The sequence below is a fragment of the Diorhabda carinulata genome, chromosome 4 (assembly GCF_026250575.1).
Source record: "Diorhabda carinulata isolate Delta chromosome 4, icDioCari1.1, whole genome shotgun sequence".
In the NCBI taxonomy this organism is placed as follows: Eukaryota; Metazoa; Arthropoda; class Insecta; order Coleoptera; family Chrysomelidae; genus Diorhabda; species Diorhabda carinulata.
Genome location: NC_079463.1, coordinates 5,668,606 through 5,685,727, shown reverse-complemented (window position 1 = coordinate 5,685,727; position 17,122 = coordinate 5,668,606). Strand labels below are relative to the sequence as shown.

The 17,122-nt window shown below is 32.0% G+C and overlaps 1 protein-coding gene across 1 annotated transcript; it reads left to right on the top strand.

Moving 5' to 3' along the window:
- Positions 1-996: 996 nt before the first annotated feature.
- Positions 997-15,319, top strand: LOC130893430 (probable cytochrome P450 6a20). The gene is made up of 4 exons (XM_057799533.1): positions 997-1,496; positions 12,045-12,746; positions 14,142-14,393; positions 15,129-15,319. The coding sequence occupies exons 1-4, from the start codon at positions 1,076-1,078 to the stop codon at positions 15,296-15,298; spliced, it is 1,545 nt and encodes a 514-aa protein (XP_057655516.1). The 5' UTR covers positions 997-1,075; the 3' UTR covers positions 15,299-15,319.
- Positions 15,320-17,122: the final 1,803 nt, after the last annotated feature.

Below are 17,122 nucleotides of genomic sequence, written 5' to 3'. Positions count from 1 at the left end.
GTATAATTTCAAGACCAAATCTAATCCAAACTTTTGAAATCTAATTGAAGTTTCAAGTTTAATCCATAATGTGTAGGGAAGAGTGGGGCACAATAGTAAAATGAGAACATAAACAATTGATTATGTATGAGTGGTGGCTGAAATAAATTGTTTCAGTAATTTCAAATTGAAGAATTGTTAGTTTCATTTAATGCTAAATAAAAATAGCAAAGAATTTTTAACTTGTATTCTATCATATGTCTAATCTCAAACTTCTACTCCACTTATAATTTATCTTGGTACACAGGAAAAAGCGTTTAGAAGGGGTTAAAATGATATTTAATAAAGTTTTAAACCAATTTAAATTCCTCACAAAATGCTCTTTTGGAATAACACGGACATTTAGTTCTGCTTCTACCTACATACCACTCCGAGTTAAATCCCATTGAGAAGATTTGGGCCAGTAGAAATACCACGTTTGGACTAACTGAAGTGGAAAAATTGACCAGAGAGGTAACACCTGAGAAATGGGGAAAAATTGATGAGCACGTGAAGATCATCTGGTGAGTTATCTAGTGATTCTAACGAATGGTAATCAAATCTAAATGCGCCGCGCATCGTCTGTCCTTGTCCTGGCCCAGTTACTTAATAATCAGGCTCTAGATAAGGCATACGCGCGCGGCGTACCCTCTAGGATCGATTCTGATTATCCCTTAAAATTACTCCAAATAGGATGTGTACGATTGTCCTTCTTCCAGGAGCAATAATATAGTGTGTTGCCTGACCAGTAGTTTGAGATATCCTATCCATTGTTACCTTGTTTTAATTTGGTCAATGTATTAATTGATAATAAAGTCCACAAGTTTATTTTTTCTTTATGTTTTTAACGTTCGGAATAGGACAAGTATAAACTTATCTTCAAATGTTTCTAATCATTGTTTGATAATTATCAATTCTAATAATTGATAGATTAAATAATTAGGAGACATATAAAAAGGTTAATTTCATAATAAATCCACTTTCAGTTTCAATACAGCTACCGTCTTAACTTTTAGAGTAGCAGTATTGAGTTTCCGAACATTGAAGATACTATAAAATGGAAATTCTAACAGCTATTTTGTGCACAGTTGTGCTATTTTCGTTCTATTATTACTTGAAATGGAACTACTCCTACTGGAACAGAATTGGGTTAGATTGCCTAGAACCACATTACATTTTTGGAAATACTATAAGTTTGTGCAAAGGCGTATCAACAAGTGAAACCTTCGTTAAATTATACAAGGAAATGAAGTCTAAGGGTTACAAACATGCTGGCTGTTATTTTTTTTTGAAGCCATTTTATATGCCTGTTGATTTGCAGTTTGTGAAAAACGTTATTCAGACTGATTATGAATATTTTTTGAACCACGGCATTTATCACGATGAAGAATCAGAACCTATTACTGCCCATCTCTTTAGTTTGGAAAATGAAAAATGGAGAACGTTAAGGAAAAAGTTATCACCGACTTTTACTTCAGGTTAGTGAAAATTTCCCTTTTGTAGTAGTAATAACGAATTTTCTATTGAAAATTTCATTGTAAAATCGATCATTTTATTTATTAACATCACTAACTTTTTATGTAAAAATAGTTTTACAAAATATGTCTCCGCCATCAACTTTTAATTTCTATGAAATCGCTCTCCTCTAAGTTTCTTCTTCTTTTTTTTTTAATAGAACTCTGTCTTGCTCAATTCCTCCGAGCTATCCTTTAAACTCTGAGCTCCTGCTCTTATACCATCTTATACCCAGTGGTATCCGTTGTTTTTGATTGTTGCCCATTTTGCCTATTTGTTTTTTGCCTAACCTATCTCACCTCAACCTAAATTCTTCTCTAATATCTTGACTTCCTCAATTATTCTTACGGTTTTCATCTCAATCATCCTCATTATTTCTTCTGTGGTTCCGTTGTATACTTTGATTTGTGTAGTCATCATATTGTTTATCATATCATTTCTCTCAAATATTAATTGACCCCTGATGCTTTTAACGCGTAAGCTACAGCTTCAAGGCTATTAAATTTCAATTTTTGTTGCTGAGATTACTTCTTGTCCTTCGGTATTCCACGATGTGTTGTTTCAATATGTTTTAGATCCATTTTCCGTGTCTTTTTTTGAGTTGACGCGTCTTATTTCCAAGGCAATAGTATCGGTTCTATGAGCTGAACAGACAGGAATTACATTCCTTGTAAATCGCACGAGAACGTGATATTTAACTGGTAAATTCAATAACCATATAAATATTTCATATACACACATGTCTTTAAATCAAATATTACATTTTAAATGAAAACAAAACTTTATATACTTCATATACTTCACATTTTGATTCCAACGTGACGTCACATTGTGCGAGAGAGAGGGCGCTAAACTACTTCATCCCTCTGGCGAGTAATGTAGGAGGATTACCACTAAGTTTGGATGCAGAAAGTAATAGGAGGTAGTTATATCAGGAGAATATATCGAATAAGGTAATAAATGAAACCAAATCATTTTCTTCACCATTTATTTACTGTTCAGTCCAGGATCAAAATTTATAACCTAATTTTGACCAGCAAGCTTGTTCATTGCAATGGCCACAAGCTAAAGAACGTAGTAACCCTGATTTTCTGCATCCAGCGGGAGCCACAACCATTTTTGCAATTACAAAATATTATGTCAAGTAGTTCGGCTGGTGTTGGAGGTAATAACGTTATTATGGGCTCCAGGATTTCATTTTCAAGTATCCAGCCTTATTCTTGAGGTTCTAAGCTCTACTCTACATAGAATTTTATTGCATAAGTCCATATATGACTGTACGCTGCGCACTCTTCGCGCTCTACTTCAAAAATGATTGGTGGTATGGAAGAAAAGTTCAAACAAAAACTGTAGAGAATTTTATACTCTACAACTTTTATAATAAATACAAATCTCATTTGAGCAATAGGAACCGAGATATTCGCAAAAAACCGATTTTGATGACCTTTGACCTTCATTATCTTAAGACCTGGACTCAATAGTAACGGTGACTTTTAAGATAATATTTAGAACGACAAAACAAAGGTTTATACCAATTTTTATCTTATTATCTTTCATTCCGAGGTTGACTCCTTTTTTTACCTAATATGACTGGGCTATTATATTTATTTGGTACAGTTGATTCAATACGTATTATTATCTGACACAAAATTTCAAGCGTTTATAATCAACACACATTAACACATATCAATTTTGACTTTTCAATCAATTTAATTTATTAATCCTCCTCCTCCAGTTTATCACTTAGAGACGAAACGTGTTTCAAGCAGTTTCGCGACAGAAAATTCTATTTTAGTTCGTCACACGATAGAACGTAATAAAGTTTTCCATATATTCGTCACCTTCGTCTAACATAACACCTTCTGAAGAATCGTTTAACATAACATTTTTATTGATCCTTTCCCATATGAAATTAGTTAGCAATAATTAGAAATAACATAAAGTTGTCGAAGCGGCGCCGCATGAAAAAACACAGATAAAATTGATTTAAGGGAGATAATTATTGAGAAAATTTTTGCGTGATAATGAATTCATCAAGATAGCATTTTTATTTTAAATCTGTTTACTGAAATAACCAAACGTTATATTATCACATGTAAATAGAAAATTCTAACCTAATATTTTTAATGAAATGACTAGTAGAGTAGTGATGATTCTTCTGTACATTGGACTGCTGGAAAAACTAAAAGAAGCTGAAGAAATTGTTGCAGAGCCCCATTGAGTAGTTTTAAGAGACGTAAAGAAACTTTCAGATAAGTTTTGACACTTAAAACAAACCTGTAAAAATTACAGTAGTAAGAACTGTATTTAATATACAATTCATCTACTATTAGTTGTTAATACTCTTTAAATGTAGGTGATAATAATTGTTTGAGTATCTACCAATCATCAGCGCTTTCACAAAATTATTGAGGTATTCAATAGACAGAAATAAATGGATGCATTCATATTATTTCCCCAAACAATTCCCGATTTAAATGATATTAGAAGAAAGTAAGGAAAAATTACTTTTGCTTCATTCTCAATTGAATATAAATTCGAAATGTTTGAGTTTCTTTTCAAAATATAATGTAACTGAGATAATTTGATGCATTGACTGCACTAATGTTGCTATTTCGCAGCTCATGGTTCCAGGTTAGAACTGAATTCTTTAATTGACAGCACAAGCACAGAACTAGAAACTATTTTGACGAAATACGCTAATATACCGGTGTTGCCGTAACTAGTCGTTCGTGTTTCCATATCGCTGCCAATCGAATCACTCCCTTTGGTGATCGTTCGCTTGTGATAGGAGTAAGTTAAGAATACTGGCTTTGACTACGTGAAAAACTTATGAGGGAGTACACCTCATACTTCTTTTCATGTACTCTGTCGGCAAAGCGATGAATTAGCCAGACACTACAAGACAGTCAACGCTCGGAACGTACACTTCTGATATTTGGAACAATATATTATTAGAAATCAGTCAACGAACATTATTTTTATTAATATTAGTAATTTTGAAAGCCACTGCCGATGCCGGTCAATAAGTGTGTCATCTTCCGACGTGTTCGTGGCGATAAGAAATTTTCATGTTTATAGAGCTTGTTGTTGAATGGGTAAAAGAGAATTTGTTACTTTACTGCCTGAATCTAGGATGAAACATATGGAAAACCTCGTCAGATTGATATTCTTGGTGTTGGGTTGCTTTCGTTTATTTCTGTAAAATATTGTGGCGAAATATTACGTAAATAATATACTAATCTGTGTTTTTGTAATATCGTATTGATTTGATTTGTTATCTGGTATCGCAAAAAATATAACACTCATTGCTAAAATTTCCATGTGATATTTGAATATAACGAAAATTATTGATATTCACTTTTAATTGTTTACATTTCATCGAACTTGGAGTGTTTTTCTCGGTGATGATTTTATTGAAGGCTTCCATTAGAATATTTACCTTTGAACATAAAATATTACTCTTGTAATAAAAACTTTGTTCAAAAGCAGTCAGATTATTTTTGCTGTTGAGGTGTAGGGTAGATGAAAAAACTCAAATATCCCGGAAATTCCAAAATTTATTTTGCATTTAAATTTTAAAGCTTTCAAAACATCAATAAGTGTAAAATATTTTTAGGATGTTCAATACTGGCATAACTCAAAACTAAAAAAAATGTTTTATAGTTAAGAAGTAGAAAACACTCATTATATTTATGAAATTATTGAAAGAAAATACTATCATTTTACAAAATTTTGTTTCTAAAATAAAACAAATTCACTTCAATTAAATAGTCTGTCCTCTAAACATGTATACCAGTGACTGTTCAATCAACATTTCCACTTGAATCTTCTGATTATTGTGTAATTTATTTTTCTTTGTTTCAAAACTTCTGGTAACTGCTTATTTTTTTCAATACATTTTTGTTTTTTATGTGCATTTCATAAAATTCATCACAAGAATGATCGAAATTCACTCAGACCATCAACATGTAACTCGTTTCGATCTGTAAACGAGATTTTTCATATGACCAAATGTTATTTATCAGGGAAAATACAGAACAGTTTTTACCTATTTTATAAAACTCAAATAATTAAAATTTTCGTTTTACTGGCAAAAAATCGGGACTTTTCGTACAATCCCAAAAGCCTAAAATAATGGCACTTTTTGAATTATGATTAAGCGAAAAAATACATTTGAATTTTAAACAAAATTCCCAATGCCATTTCCAAAAAGTTGCAAAGTAATTTTTAAAATTTCCAATGAAGAAATTCTATTATAACAATATTGCTTATTATTTTAACAATCCGAGTCGCCGAAGAACGCAAAATCATTTAATCATTTGTTATTTTTCCATTTTACTATATTTTTGCTTCTTCAAAAATAGACTACTTCTGCGACCATATTAGCAATTTATCTAATACAGATTTGGCCAGTTTCTAAATTTTTTTCGCTTCTCCAATGTATTCATTCCCAATATTAAAGTACTTCGAAAAACATACAATGAGGTACTGAAGTAACAGATACATTATTTTTATATATAACTAAAAACAGGACTTGAGAAATAGGAAAATGCACCATCTTGTTAACTGCAGATGTTTCTACTATCAACAGGACTTGTCAAATGGGAAGATGCACCATCTTGTTAACTGCAGATGTTTCTACTATCAACAGGACTTGTCAAATGGGAAGATGCACCATCTTGTTAACTGCAGATGTTTCTACTATCAACCGAACCTGTCAAATGTTAAGATGCACCATCTTGTTAACTGCAGATGTTTCTACTATCAACAGGACTTGCGAAAATGAAAGATGCACCATCTTGTTAACTGCAGATGTTTCTACTATCACTAGGACTTGTCAAATGGGAAGATGCACCATCTTGTTAACTGCAGATGTCTCCACCATCAACAGGACTTGTCAAATGGCAAGATGCACCATCTTGTTAACTGCAGATGTTTCTACTATCACTAGGACTTGTCAAATGGGAATATGCACCATCTTGTTAGCTGCAGATGTTTCAACCATCAACTGGACTTGCGAAAATGAAAGATGCACCATCTTGTTAACTGCAGATGTTTCTACTATCAACAGGACCTGTCAAATGTTAAGATGCACCATCTTGTTAACTGCAGATGTTTCTACTATCAACAGGACTTGCGAAAATGAAAGATGCACCATCTTGTTAACTGCAGATGTTTCTACTATCACTAGGACTTGTCAAATGGGAAGATGCACCATCTTGTTAACTGCAGATGTCTCCACCATCAACAGGACTTGTCAAATGGCAAGATGCACCATCTTGTTAACTGCAGATGTTTCTACTATCACTAGGACTTGTCAAATGGGAATATGCACCATCTTGTTAGCTGCAGATGTTTCAACCATCAACTGGACTTGCGAAATGGGAATATTCAACATTTTGTTAATATCAGATATCTCGTTTCGCATCTTTCCAAATACTTCTTAGAGAGTTTCGTTAAGAATATTAGTCATATAAGTCAATCTCTAAACAAACATTCACTTTTCAAGTGCATTAGCTATGGCACTTCCCTAATCAAATGGAAAAGATCATTTGCTTATTTGCAATATCTACAATTATTTCTAGATTTTTAGGGCAATTTTTCGTAGTATCAATATATATATACATAATAATTTTCACATATTTAGTTTAGTTTCCGATTTATTATAATATTATTATTATAATAAATTAATACGACCAGATACATAATTCTATTAAATCTCTAATGTGTTTTATAAAGTATTATTAAAGCGGTTTGTTGATTTATCACAACCTACCACTTGATAACTGATTACTGAGATTACCAGGTGGCTCTTATCATTTGTAAATATGTAATTCCCAAAATAATAAAGATATATAATAAAATAGATATGAAAAAATCAGTTTTCGCTATTAAATCTAAAGAAAGGTGGGCAAATTTTTCTTCCAAAATATTTGGAATCCTAAAACATGCCTTTTACGAAGAATTAGAAATAATGTGGAAGTCAGCGGTACTCGTAATCATAATTTTGAACCAGTTTTTTTACCAGAACAAGAAAAAGAGTTGATTGCTCTTACTTTAGATTTAGAGAGTAAATTTTATGGCTCAACTCCACGTGATGTTCAAAAAGAAGTATTTGACTTGCCGAAAAAACGTCGATTCCGCTTAATGTTAATAAAAACAAAGGACTTGCTGAAAAAGATTGGTTAAACGGATTTCCCAAGCAAAATCCACAAATATCTTTAAGAGAACTGAAGCCTACAAGTATACTAGAGCTGCTACCTTTAACAGACTCCAAGTAAAAAAGAATATGATATATTAAAATCTGTGATTGATAAATACTCTTTGCAACCAGTATTTAGTCTAAAAATATTATTACAAACAGGTTGGTCGAATTGTAAGTACCGAGCGTAGATTTAACATAACTGTGCCTTGTGCAATATCAGCAGATGGACAATATATTCTTCTTTTTTTCCTCCCCAACGTATGCCACCCACAATAATGAAAGGTAGTCCAGCAGGATCGGTTGGATATGCAAATGGATGTGGACGGATGGAATCAGAACACTTTATCAAATATCTGGAACATTTCTTAACGTTTGTAAAGCCTACAGAAAATAGGAAAAATTTCCTAATTTTGGATAACCATAGTAGTCATAGAACTCTAGAAACCATTACTTTTGATAGCGAAAACAACATAATCATGGTTTCGTTTCGTCCACACACCAATCACCGATTGAAACCGTTGGATTGTAGTATTTACAGTTCATTTAAAAGTCTGCATGCCCGAGAGCTCGAATTATGGCTAACAAACAACCCTTCTCAAAGGATTGCAATCTATGTTATTGTAGAAATATTTGGTAAAGCCTTTACAAAGATGGCTACTGGGATTATTCCGTTTGATCCAGATATTTTTTCTGAAGAAGACTATGTGCCTTCTCAAGTCACTGAAGAAGCTGAGCCTTCGACAAACTCACCATTTTGCTCAACTCAATTTGATAGGTGAAAAGTGTCCAACAGGTGGATAATAAAAATAAAATTCTACGAAATCAAATTTCACCAAAATCTATCTCCCAACGTTATGAAAAAACCACGAAACGAAAATCAAACTCAGCATTCAGAAGAATTAATGTCCTCATCTTTGAAAATTTGAAAAAATAACGAAGAAGAAGAAAAACGACGTAAAGAATTACTAGTAATCTTCAAAAAATTATGCAAGAATTTGACCGAAAATAAAAAAAGCAGTGATTCACAGGAATCCATCATTATAATTTATTTTATTTAATCAAAAAAATTTAGATCAAATTTGAGCACTGGTTTCAAATTTTCATAACCATTTCCCTGCCCACGCCCCGAAGAATATTTTCACGAACTAAAAAAAGCATGTTCAATTATTACTTTTTTAATTATATTCAATAAATCATCGATTTCTAGGTTACATTACCGACATTTCGTTAAAAAATGCATTTATTCTTTCTGAGTTCGAAAAACTTAACCTAACCTAACCTAACTTAATTGGCGCCATTCAAATGCTTTTTAATTATGTACCTGTTGAAATATAAAAACAGAATAATATAGTCCGTATTTAATTAAATAATATTTCACAGATAAAGACGCGAAAGACGATTATTTGATATTATAATTTATATTAAGTACTTTAGAAATAATATTTGAATAATTTGCTTATTGTTATATTGTTTGAGATCAATTAGATTTTCTAATTTATAAACTCAGTGTTGCCAACTCACTGTTTTGAAACTTTAGAAAAATACTTGCTGCAATAGAAATGGGTAAACTATATATGCTTTTATTCAACAATTGTTCCAAGCCTTTATTATATTTATAGTTTGATTTTTTATCTATTACAAACATTAACTTTTTGTGATAGTACTTTCGAAATTATCTACCAACATATTTACGTTGTCGATATTGTGTATTTACATTTCTCAAACTTCCCACTTTTATATTAGCATTAATTTCAAAATAAACAATAAAAAAATTTGATGAAGTGATTATCATAAATCAAATCCTAAGGTCCAAATCAAATTATATACATTGTCAGTTATTTATTCTGATATCTATACTATTTATTTATATTCTATTCTTCGGATTATTAATATTCATATGTGATCCACAATAATCAAAACTTATCTTAATTATACATTGACGTAAGTATTCCCCAACAAATACCTTTCAAGTCGTCGAAATGAACCATCCGAATAACTGGACTTGAGATTAGGAATTTCATTTTTGATTTCAAGTAAATTGATTCATAATTGATTGATTGAAATTTCCTATTTTTTAATATAAATAATGCTTTGAGTTTAGATTTGATTAAATAGTAATCTGATGGTGCAAAGTCCGGACTATATGATGGATTTGATAGGAGTTTGTTACTACAAAGTGCTCCGATCTTTCACGTAACTTTCATAGTATGTGATTTCACTCAACTAAACCTGGATATTACTCTAATAAAACCTTATAAATTCACGACAGCTGTATATTACCTACCTCGGCATCGGTAGCTTGTCCATCTAGAAAGATTTAGGAATACTATGAACCTTCTTAAACCCATCAGATACTCAACAAGACTTTTGCTCGAATCGACCTCTGATAATTGTCCTTTGTCTAATCATCGATTTTCTATGGTCGATGTGTTTAGTTTCAGTTTGTGCAAATTTCAGCACTTCAAATTGAGCAATAGGAACCATTTCTCATCTCAAGGTATCTCAAAACGGTTCTGTATGCCATTGAAGCAACCAGTGGCATGTGATAGCACAGATAATGAGGATTCATCGGCGATTGTATGACATGAATTTCGATACATTTCTGCTCTTAGTATGTCGTTGTCTAATGATGATAGAAGTCAGAGATCTGAGCTTAGAGAACCATCTTTGACATTTACGAGCGTTTCAAGCACTTTGATAAAAATCGCAATCGCAAATCCAAAATTAATTCATTTAGTAGTACACAAGACACAATAACCTTAAAATATTTTTGTACAAGTGCCATTAAAAGTGACACTTTTTAGTGGCAGCCAACTGTTTTTAATAATAGTTTAAGTGGAAGCGTGTTAAAATTTATTTGGATCTGTTAACCATATAATTTAGTCCCTTTTTATATTAACTTGATTGTGAAGAATCCCAAAACTATCTACTTAACTTCTACTTACTATTGTACTCGTTAAGATTTATTGTGAACTGACCGTCACTTGACGGGAACCAACGTCGTCGTTAAGCGATTCCATATGTTCCTTAGACACTTGAAGTTCCATTAACTTATTGAATTTTTTACACTTATTATAATATAATTAATTATAGCTTTTGTATACATTAGGATTAGTATTTAAGAGAGCATAAACCACACGTGTGTAGTTTTAACTGTCAACGAGTACAGTAGTCAGCTTATTGAAACCAATTTATTTATTTATATTTTTTGTTAATAAATAGTTTTTACAAAGTTGTGAATTGAGTTATTTTACTAATCACAAAATAAAAACCACTTTTATATTCACATCGAAAACAAATATTTTAACACGACTTCAAAGTAGAAAATTTGCTGTCAAATCAAAATCAAATATACATAACTTTTTGGTTTTCCAATGTATTCCATGGATTTTTTTCTCAGCTTTATTGTTTTATAGTACATTAACTTTTACTGATAATACTACATAATAAATTTTGTTGATAGTAGAATTTTTTTTTCCAATCTTTTCAACACAAAGTATCGTTTTCAGTAATCAATAGATACGAGGGTTGTTACTTAAGTTTTTAGATATGGATATGGCTTTATTGTTTTTCAAAAAATATTCTCTACACTTTTGCAAGCGTTTGAACCAATTGTCGAAGCATTTTTCCGCTTCTTGAGGTGTAAAAAAACGTTGATCTCACAATTGATTTTTGATCTGCGGCAATGAGAAGAAATCATTGGGTGCAAAATAAGGACTGTACGGCGGATGTCTCATAAGTTCGATGTTTTAACTGTTCAAAAACGTTTTTGTTTGAATTGATGTGTGAAAGAATGATTCGTCTTATGTGATTAGTTTCCTTAATTTTTTCGAAGACTTCTGGCAAACAAATGTTGGTATACCATTCAGAATTAGCTGTTCTACGCTTTAATGGAACGGTGGCGACATGTCCAGTTATTAAGTGCTTCGTTCGCGAACAACTTTTGTTAGATTTGATTCGTCATGAAAGACCCATACAGTTGGTTGTTGTTTACGCACAGCATCAATGTTTTCTGACATAACAGCTGATTTTGGGCGACCTTTACGAAATTCATATTGAATTCGGAAAACCAGCGAAACATCTGTATCAAATAGCACTCGTTTGACAACACGTTTTGAGTACGTTCACCATTAAAACTTTCAAACTTATGATCGCAGAATTATATATTCACTGATGTGAATATGTGAGATTCGACATATCCACATTAGGGTTGCCATATCTCAAAATTAAGTAGCAACTCTTATATTTCACTTTAATACATCTTCAAATGATTTGTCACTATTTCGTTGATGTTTTGTTGCAGGAAAAATTAAAATGATGTATCCTACTCTGTTTGCCTCTTCGTCTGGATTGAAAGAATTACTGGAACAACATGCGGAAAGTGCAGATGCTGTGAATATCAAAAAAGTCCTTCTGAGATTTTCAATCGACGTAATTGTTTCCGTTGCATTCGGATTAAATTGTAATTCATTGAAAGAAAAAGATTCTAAATTCGTAGAAATCGCCGTGAAGATGTTTGATTCTGTTCCTCTTTGGGAACGTTGTAAAGAAGCTGCTATTTTTCTCTTTCCCAAAAAACTATTGAAGGCAATTTCGTTCAAGTTCATGCATAAAGATGTCGAAGATTTCTTTTTCAATTTGGTAGGAGACACTATAAAATATCGAGAAGAAAACAATGTTTATAGGAAAGATTTTATGCATTTGTTGTTACAATTGAAGAATAGAGGAAGAGTAGCCGATGACGCATTTATTACTCGTCAAGAAACCGATAAAGGAGAAGACTTTATCACCTTTAACGAATTAGTAGCACAGTGCTTCGTGTTTTTTGTAGCGGGCTTCGAGACATCCGCAACAACGTTGTCTTTCGCACTTCTCCAGTTAGCTTTAAATAAAGACGTTCAAGATAAATTGAGAGATGAAATTCTCACTATCAAAGAAAAATATGATGGGGATCTTTGTTACGACGCAATTTTAGAAATGACTTACTTAGAGAAAGTCGTTTATGGTGAGCTTTATTTTATTTAATTCTATTATCATTTCAGCATAGATGGTTTCATAAGTGCGCCTCCCTGCGACCTCAAAAGGTCGCAAATCAAAGAGAAGCTAGACATTGTGTGAATAATCATATGTAACCAGCTTAACATAAACCATATGAAAGGGTTTATAACAAAACATAAATTTAACTAACAAACATAACAATGAAGTGTATTGTTAGTTGTATACTATGTAGTTTGGGAAACAGTATTATAATGAAACAATTTTTAATTTGTAAAAATAAATTACCGTTACACTGTAACGTAATAGTTAGACATAATTTCCATATACAAATATCGAATCGACAGAAAACTTTATATATATTTTTAAAAACCATGCATAAATCAAGCAAAAGATATGTAACCAACATTACGTGAAGTATAGATAAAACGTATATGCAACCAAAATAACAATACAGCGTATTGTTAGTTGTATACTAAGCAGTGTGGAAAACCCATTGAATCTATTGTATCTTTGTAAGAAACAATAAAGACCGTTAGATTTGGTTGCGGACGTTCAAGTTTTTGATATATAAGTTCAATAGTCTATATACAATCTGGTTTCAAAATAGTTGGTATGTACTAACTATAAATGCCTTAACATAATGACATTGTTGCATTGTGATTCTGTTTCTGTTATTTTAATCACTTACTTATGATAAAGTTACAAACAATAGCTGTATTTAATGAAAACATCTCATAAAAAGGCATGTTTTTTATGTTTTGTAAACTATCTTTTAACACATCATTCAATAAGTCGTGTCACTAACTAAGAAAAACACATGTTTTTGCCAACAATCGATTTTATTCATCAATGTAGTGTCCTTCAAGAGTAATACAATCATTCCAACGCTTCCATAACTTCTCGATGCCGTGATTGTAGGATTCGCCTCAAAATAGGCTTCAGTATCAGCAATTGCTTCCTAATTTGAGCTGAATTTCTTACCTGAGAGCATTTTTTTGCGATCAGTAGATACTGGAGGTTAGATCTGTACTATACTGTGGATGGGGATGCAGTTATAAGTGTAATTCGATCAATTTAACCATTCACTTGTGAATCGGTTCATTATCTTGGTTATAAAATGATTTTTTCCTCGACATATGGAGCTGTTTTACGTTGACTTTTGCATCCAAACTATACAACAACTCTATGTAGTATTCGCTATTGATTGTCTTCCCCTATTGGAGATAGTCGACGAACAATATTCCAGACAAACAGCTGCACTTACCAACAATGTGTTGGGTTATTTTTAGTTAGTTCCTCATTTTTAGATTATATATATATATAATTCAATTATCCGTTTCAAACTGTTATGGAAACATAAATTACTAGATGTTATGTTTTACCATTTATATTCGTATTGTAGAAACTCTTCGTAAGCACCCGCCAGCTCCGCTTCTTCCAAGAGTTTGCAATAAAGATTATAAAGTTCCAAACACAGAGGTTATTATACGCGAGGGTACTAGAGTTGTTATTCCTGTTATTGCCATTCAAAATGACCCGGATATTTATCCGGATCCCGAAAAGTTTGATCCAGAAAGATTTAGTGAAGAAAATAAAGCAAACAGGCCATCTGTGGCATATTTGCCATTTGGAGAAGGTCCAAGATATTGCATAGGTGAGCTTATATATTTTACAATACTTTAATTTAGAGTTTATTTCAATTATTAAATAATTAAAAATATAATTAGGTACTACCCAGTAGTTACTATTATACTTATTCAAAAGATATTAAGCTATTTTAGATAGTAGAACTGTATTTTAAGGTTATTTCTGCTCATAGAGTATCTTCATTTCATTGTTTGTTGTGTTGCCTAATGATTTTGATTAACATTGAAGTACCTGCCTAAGTTTAAATGTTGACAAAAATGGTAGAAATGAGTTGGTGGATGTAGTAGTATTTTGTTAAAGGGTAATTGTTGGCTACAAAAATAAGAGAAAAACAAGATTCAATAAAAGAAGAAAATGGAAGTAAATTGTTGCTTGTCAATATAGAAAGAATTACATATTATACTTTGTTCTTGTTCAATGCTCTTTTTTAAATCAGATATAAAAATGTGGTCAGAGCTGTTTTGAAATCAATAGAAGTGTACAGAGAAACTTGATTAGGATTTGGATTGAATTAAATTGTGTTATTTTATACTTAGTTACAATTAGTCAATTGGATACATGTTGGCACGCGAGCGCCAACACCAGCGCAAACGTAGAAGTTTATAAATTGACCTTAAATTTTAATAACAGATCTAATCCTATGAAAAATATTCTTTAGTAATAGTAAAACTAGCAGATTGATTTAGAATGAAATAAGGTTTAATAAATACAAAAAAGATTTATTTATTTTTTTGTTTTACAGGATCCAGATTTGGTTTATTAGAAGTCAAAGTTGCTTTAGCTGTGATTTTAAGTAATTTCAATATAGAACTGGATTCTAAGACAAAGATTCCTATTCAATATGCTTACACTAATGGTTTCGTTTTGGAAGTTGATGGTGGAATTTGGTTAAAGATTTCAAAGTTAATTTGAAATAAATACAATTTTTTTTAACTATGTTTATTATTTTAAAACCTTTATTCCTATAAAAATTATTCTTTAGATTTAGTTATACTGAAATGTGGAAAATAACTTCTGGTATAAGAATTAAATTACTGATGAGAATATTAATGTTACTTATAAAAGCGTGGGGTTCTTTTTATGATTTGGTAGCAATAGATATGAGTCTCATTCCCAATTCTGGGACTGTCTGAATGATTTTATTCCTCTCATTCCCAATTTTATAAATAAGCTCGAAATTTATTTCTAGGGGAAACTGATTACCCTTCGTATACAGAATGAACGCAAGCAGACGCGGCGGCCTAGACGTTCATAAATGTCAGAAAGTTCAACTTGTTGATTATGGCACAAAGATCGCGCTTTTAAGCGCTTTCAACGTCAAAGTTAACCAACTTTCCGCTTGCTATAAAAAAACATAACCTCACTTTTCTAGTTTGTAGTTGCAGATACCCTGAAAAAAAACTTCTCTGAGTGAAAGACTGATAGAATTTGTATGTGCTCATGAGTGTTGATATAAGAAACAGTCGGCGGGATACAAGAAAACTAGAAGTTGGCAGAATAAAGGGAATCATTTTCCCATTTGAAAATCCATGACAAAATTTGTGATTAACTTCCTTATCTAATCGACAATCAGGATTATTTTTTAGAGAATGTTGTGTTAAATCCCTGCTTAATAAGTTTAAAAGTTGATAATATAAACCCCGATTCATTCTTCTGTTTAAAAAATTCGTTCATTTCAAAATATGTTGTAGTGAAGTAACTGTAGATATTTCTATTCAAATTGAGAGGTTTAACTCCCCAATGCCGTGTTTATATTTCTCTACACATTTCATACAGTATATAATACATTATGAATAATTCAAAATCGTTGATCATCATTCAAATTTGTCTATATTCTTCTTGCTTTGCAAACCAGACCTCCACAACTTTCATTAACTCCTCGTTGGAAGAAAATTTGCGACCTTTTAATTTTTTTTCAGTTGAGAAAAGAGATGATGGTCGGGCGGAGCCAAATCTGGTGAATAAGGGGGTGTTCTAGTAATTCACACCCTAAATCGCGAATTTTTTGCATGCCAACATGAGATTTGTGTGCAAAGGCGTTGTCCTGCAAAAACAAAACACCTTTGGATAACTTTGGATAGCTTTCCGCGTCTTTTCTCTTTAATTTTTTTCCGTAGAGTCGAATAGTAATCTCCAGTTATTGTTCTACCCTTATCCAAAAAAGCAATCATGATTACTCCATGGCAATCCCAAAAAACTGAAGCAAGAACTTTTTCAGCAGATTTTTGGACACGAAGCTTCTTAGGTCTTGGAGAACCAGAGTGTCGCTATTCTATCGATTGTTGCTTTGTTTCTGGATCGTAGAAATGTACCCAAGTCTCATCCATAGTAACAATTCGGTTCAAGAAGTCTACATCGTTTTCAAATCGAGCACAGATTGAATGCGATGCTTCTACCCTTTTGGTCAACATTCAAACAATCGGGGATCCATTTTGCAACAATTTTTTATGATGAACACGTTCGTATGAATTAGTGTTTCAGATATCCGGTTTAGTCCAATTCGACGGTCTGATAAAATCATGTCATGAACTGAATCGATATTTTCGGAGACTGACACAGAAACTGGCCTTCCCAATCGGTAATCATCTTCAATGGAAAAATTACCTCTTTTGAAGCTTGCAGTCGAATTTTTTACGGTCGCATACGAAGGACATTGGGTATTAAGCATATCTTCGTAAATCTGCTTACCTCTTAACCCTTTTTAATACTCCAATTTTTCGATTTTCACAATTTCGG

Coding starts and splice junctions, on each gene's coding strand:
- LOC130893430 (XM_057799533.1), top strand. CDS start 1,076: ATGGAAATTCTAACAGCTATTTTGTGCACAGTTGTGCTATTTTCGTTC. Junction 1,497..12,044: donor ATCACCGACTTTTACTTCAG/GTTAGTGAAAAT, acceptor GTTTTGTTGCAG/GAAAAATTAAAATGATGTAT. Junction 12,747..14,141: donor CTTAGAGAAAGTCGTTTATG/GTGAGCTTTATT, acceptor TTCGTATTGTAG/AAACTCTTCGTAAGCACCCG.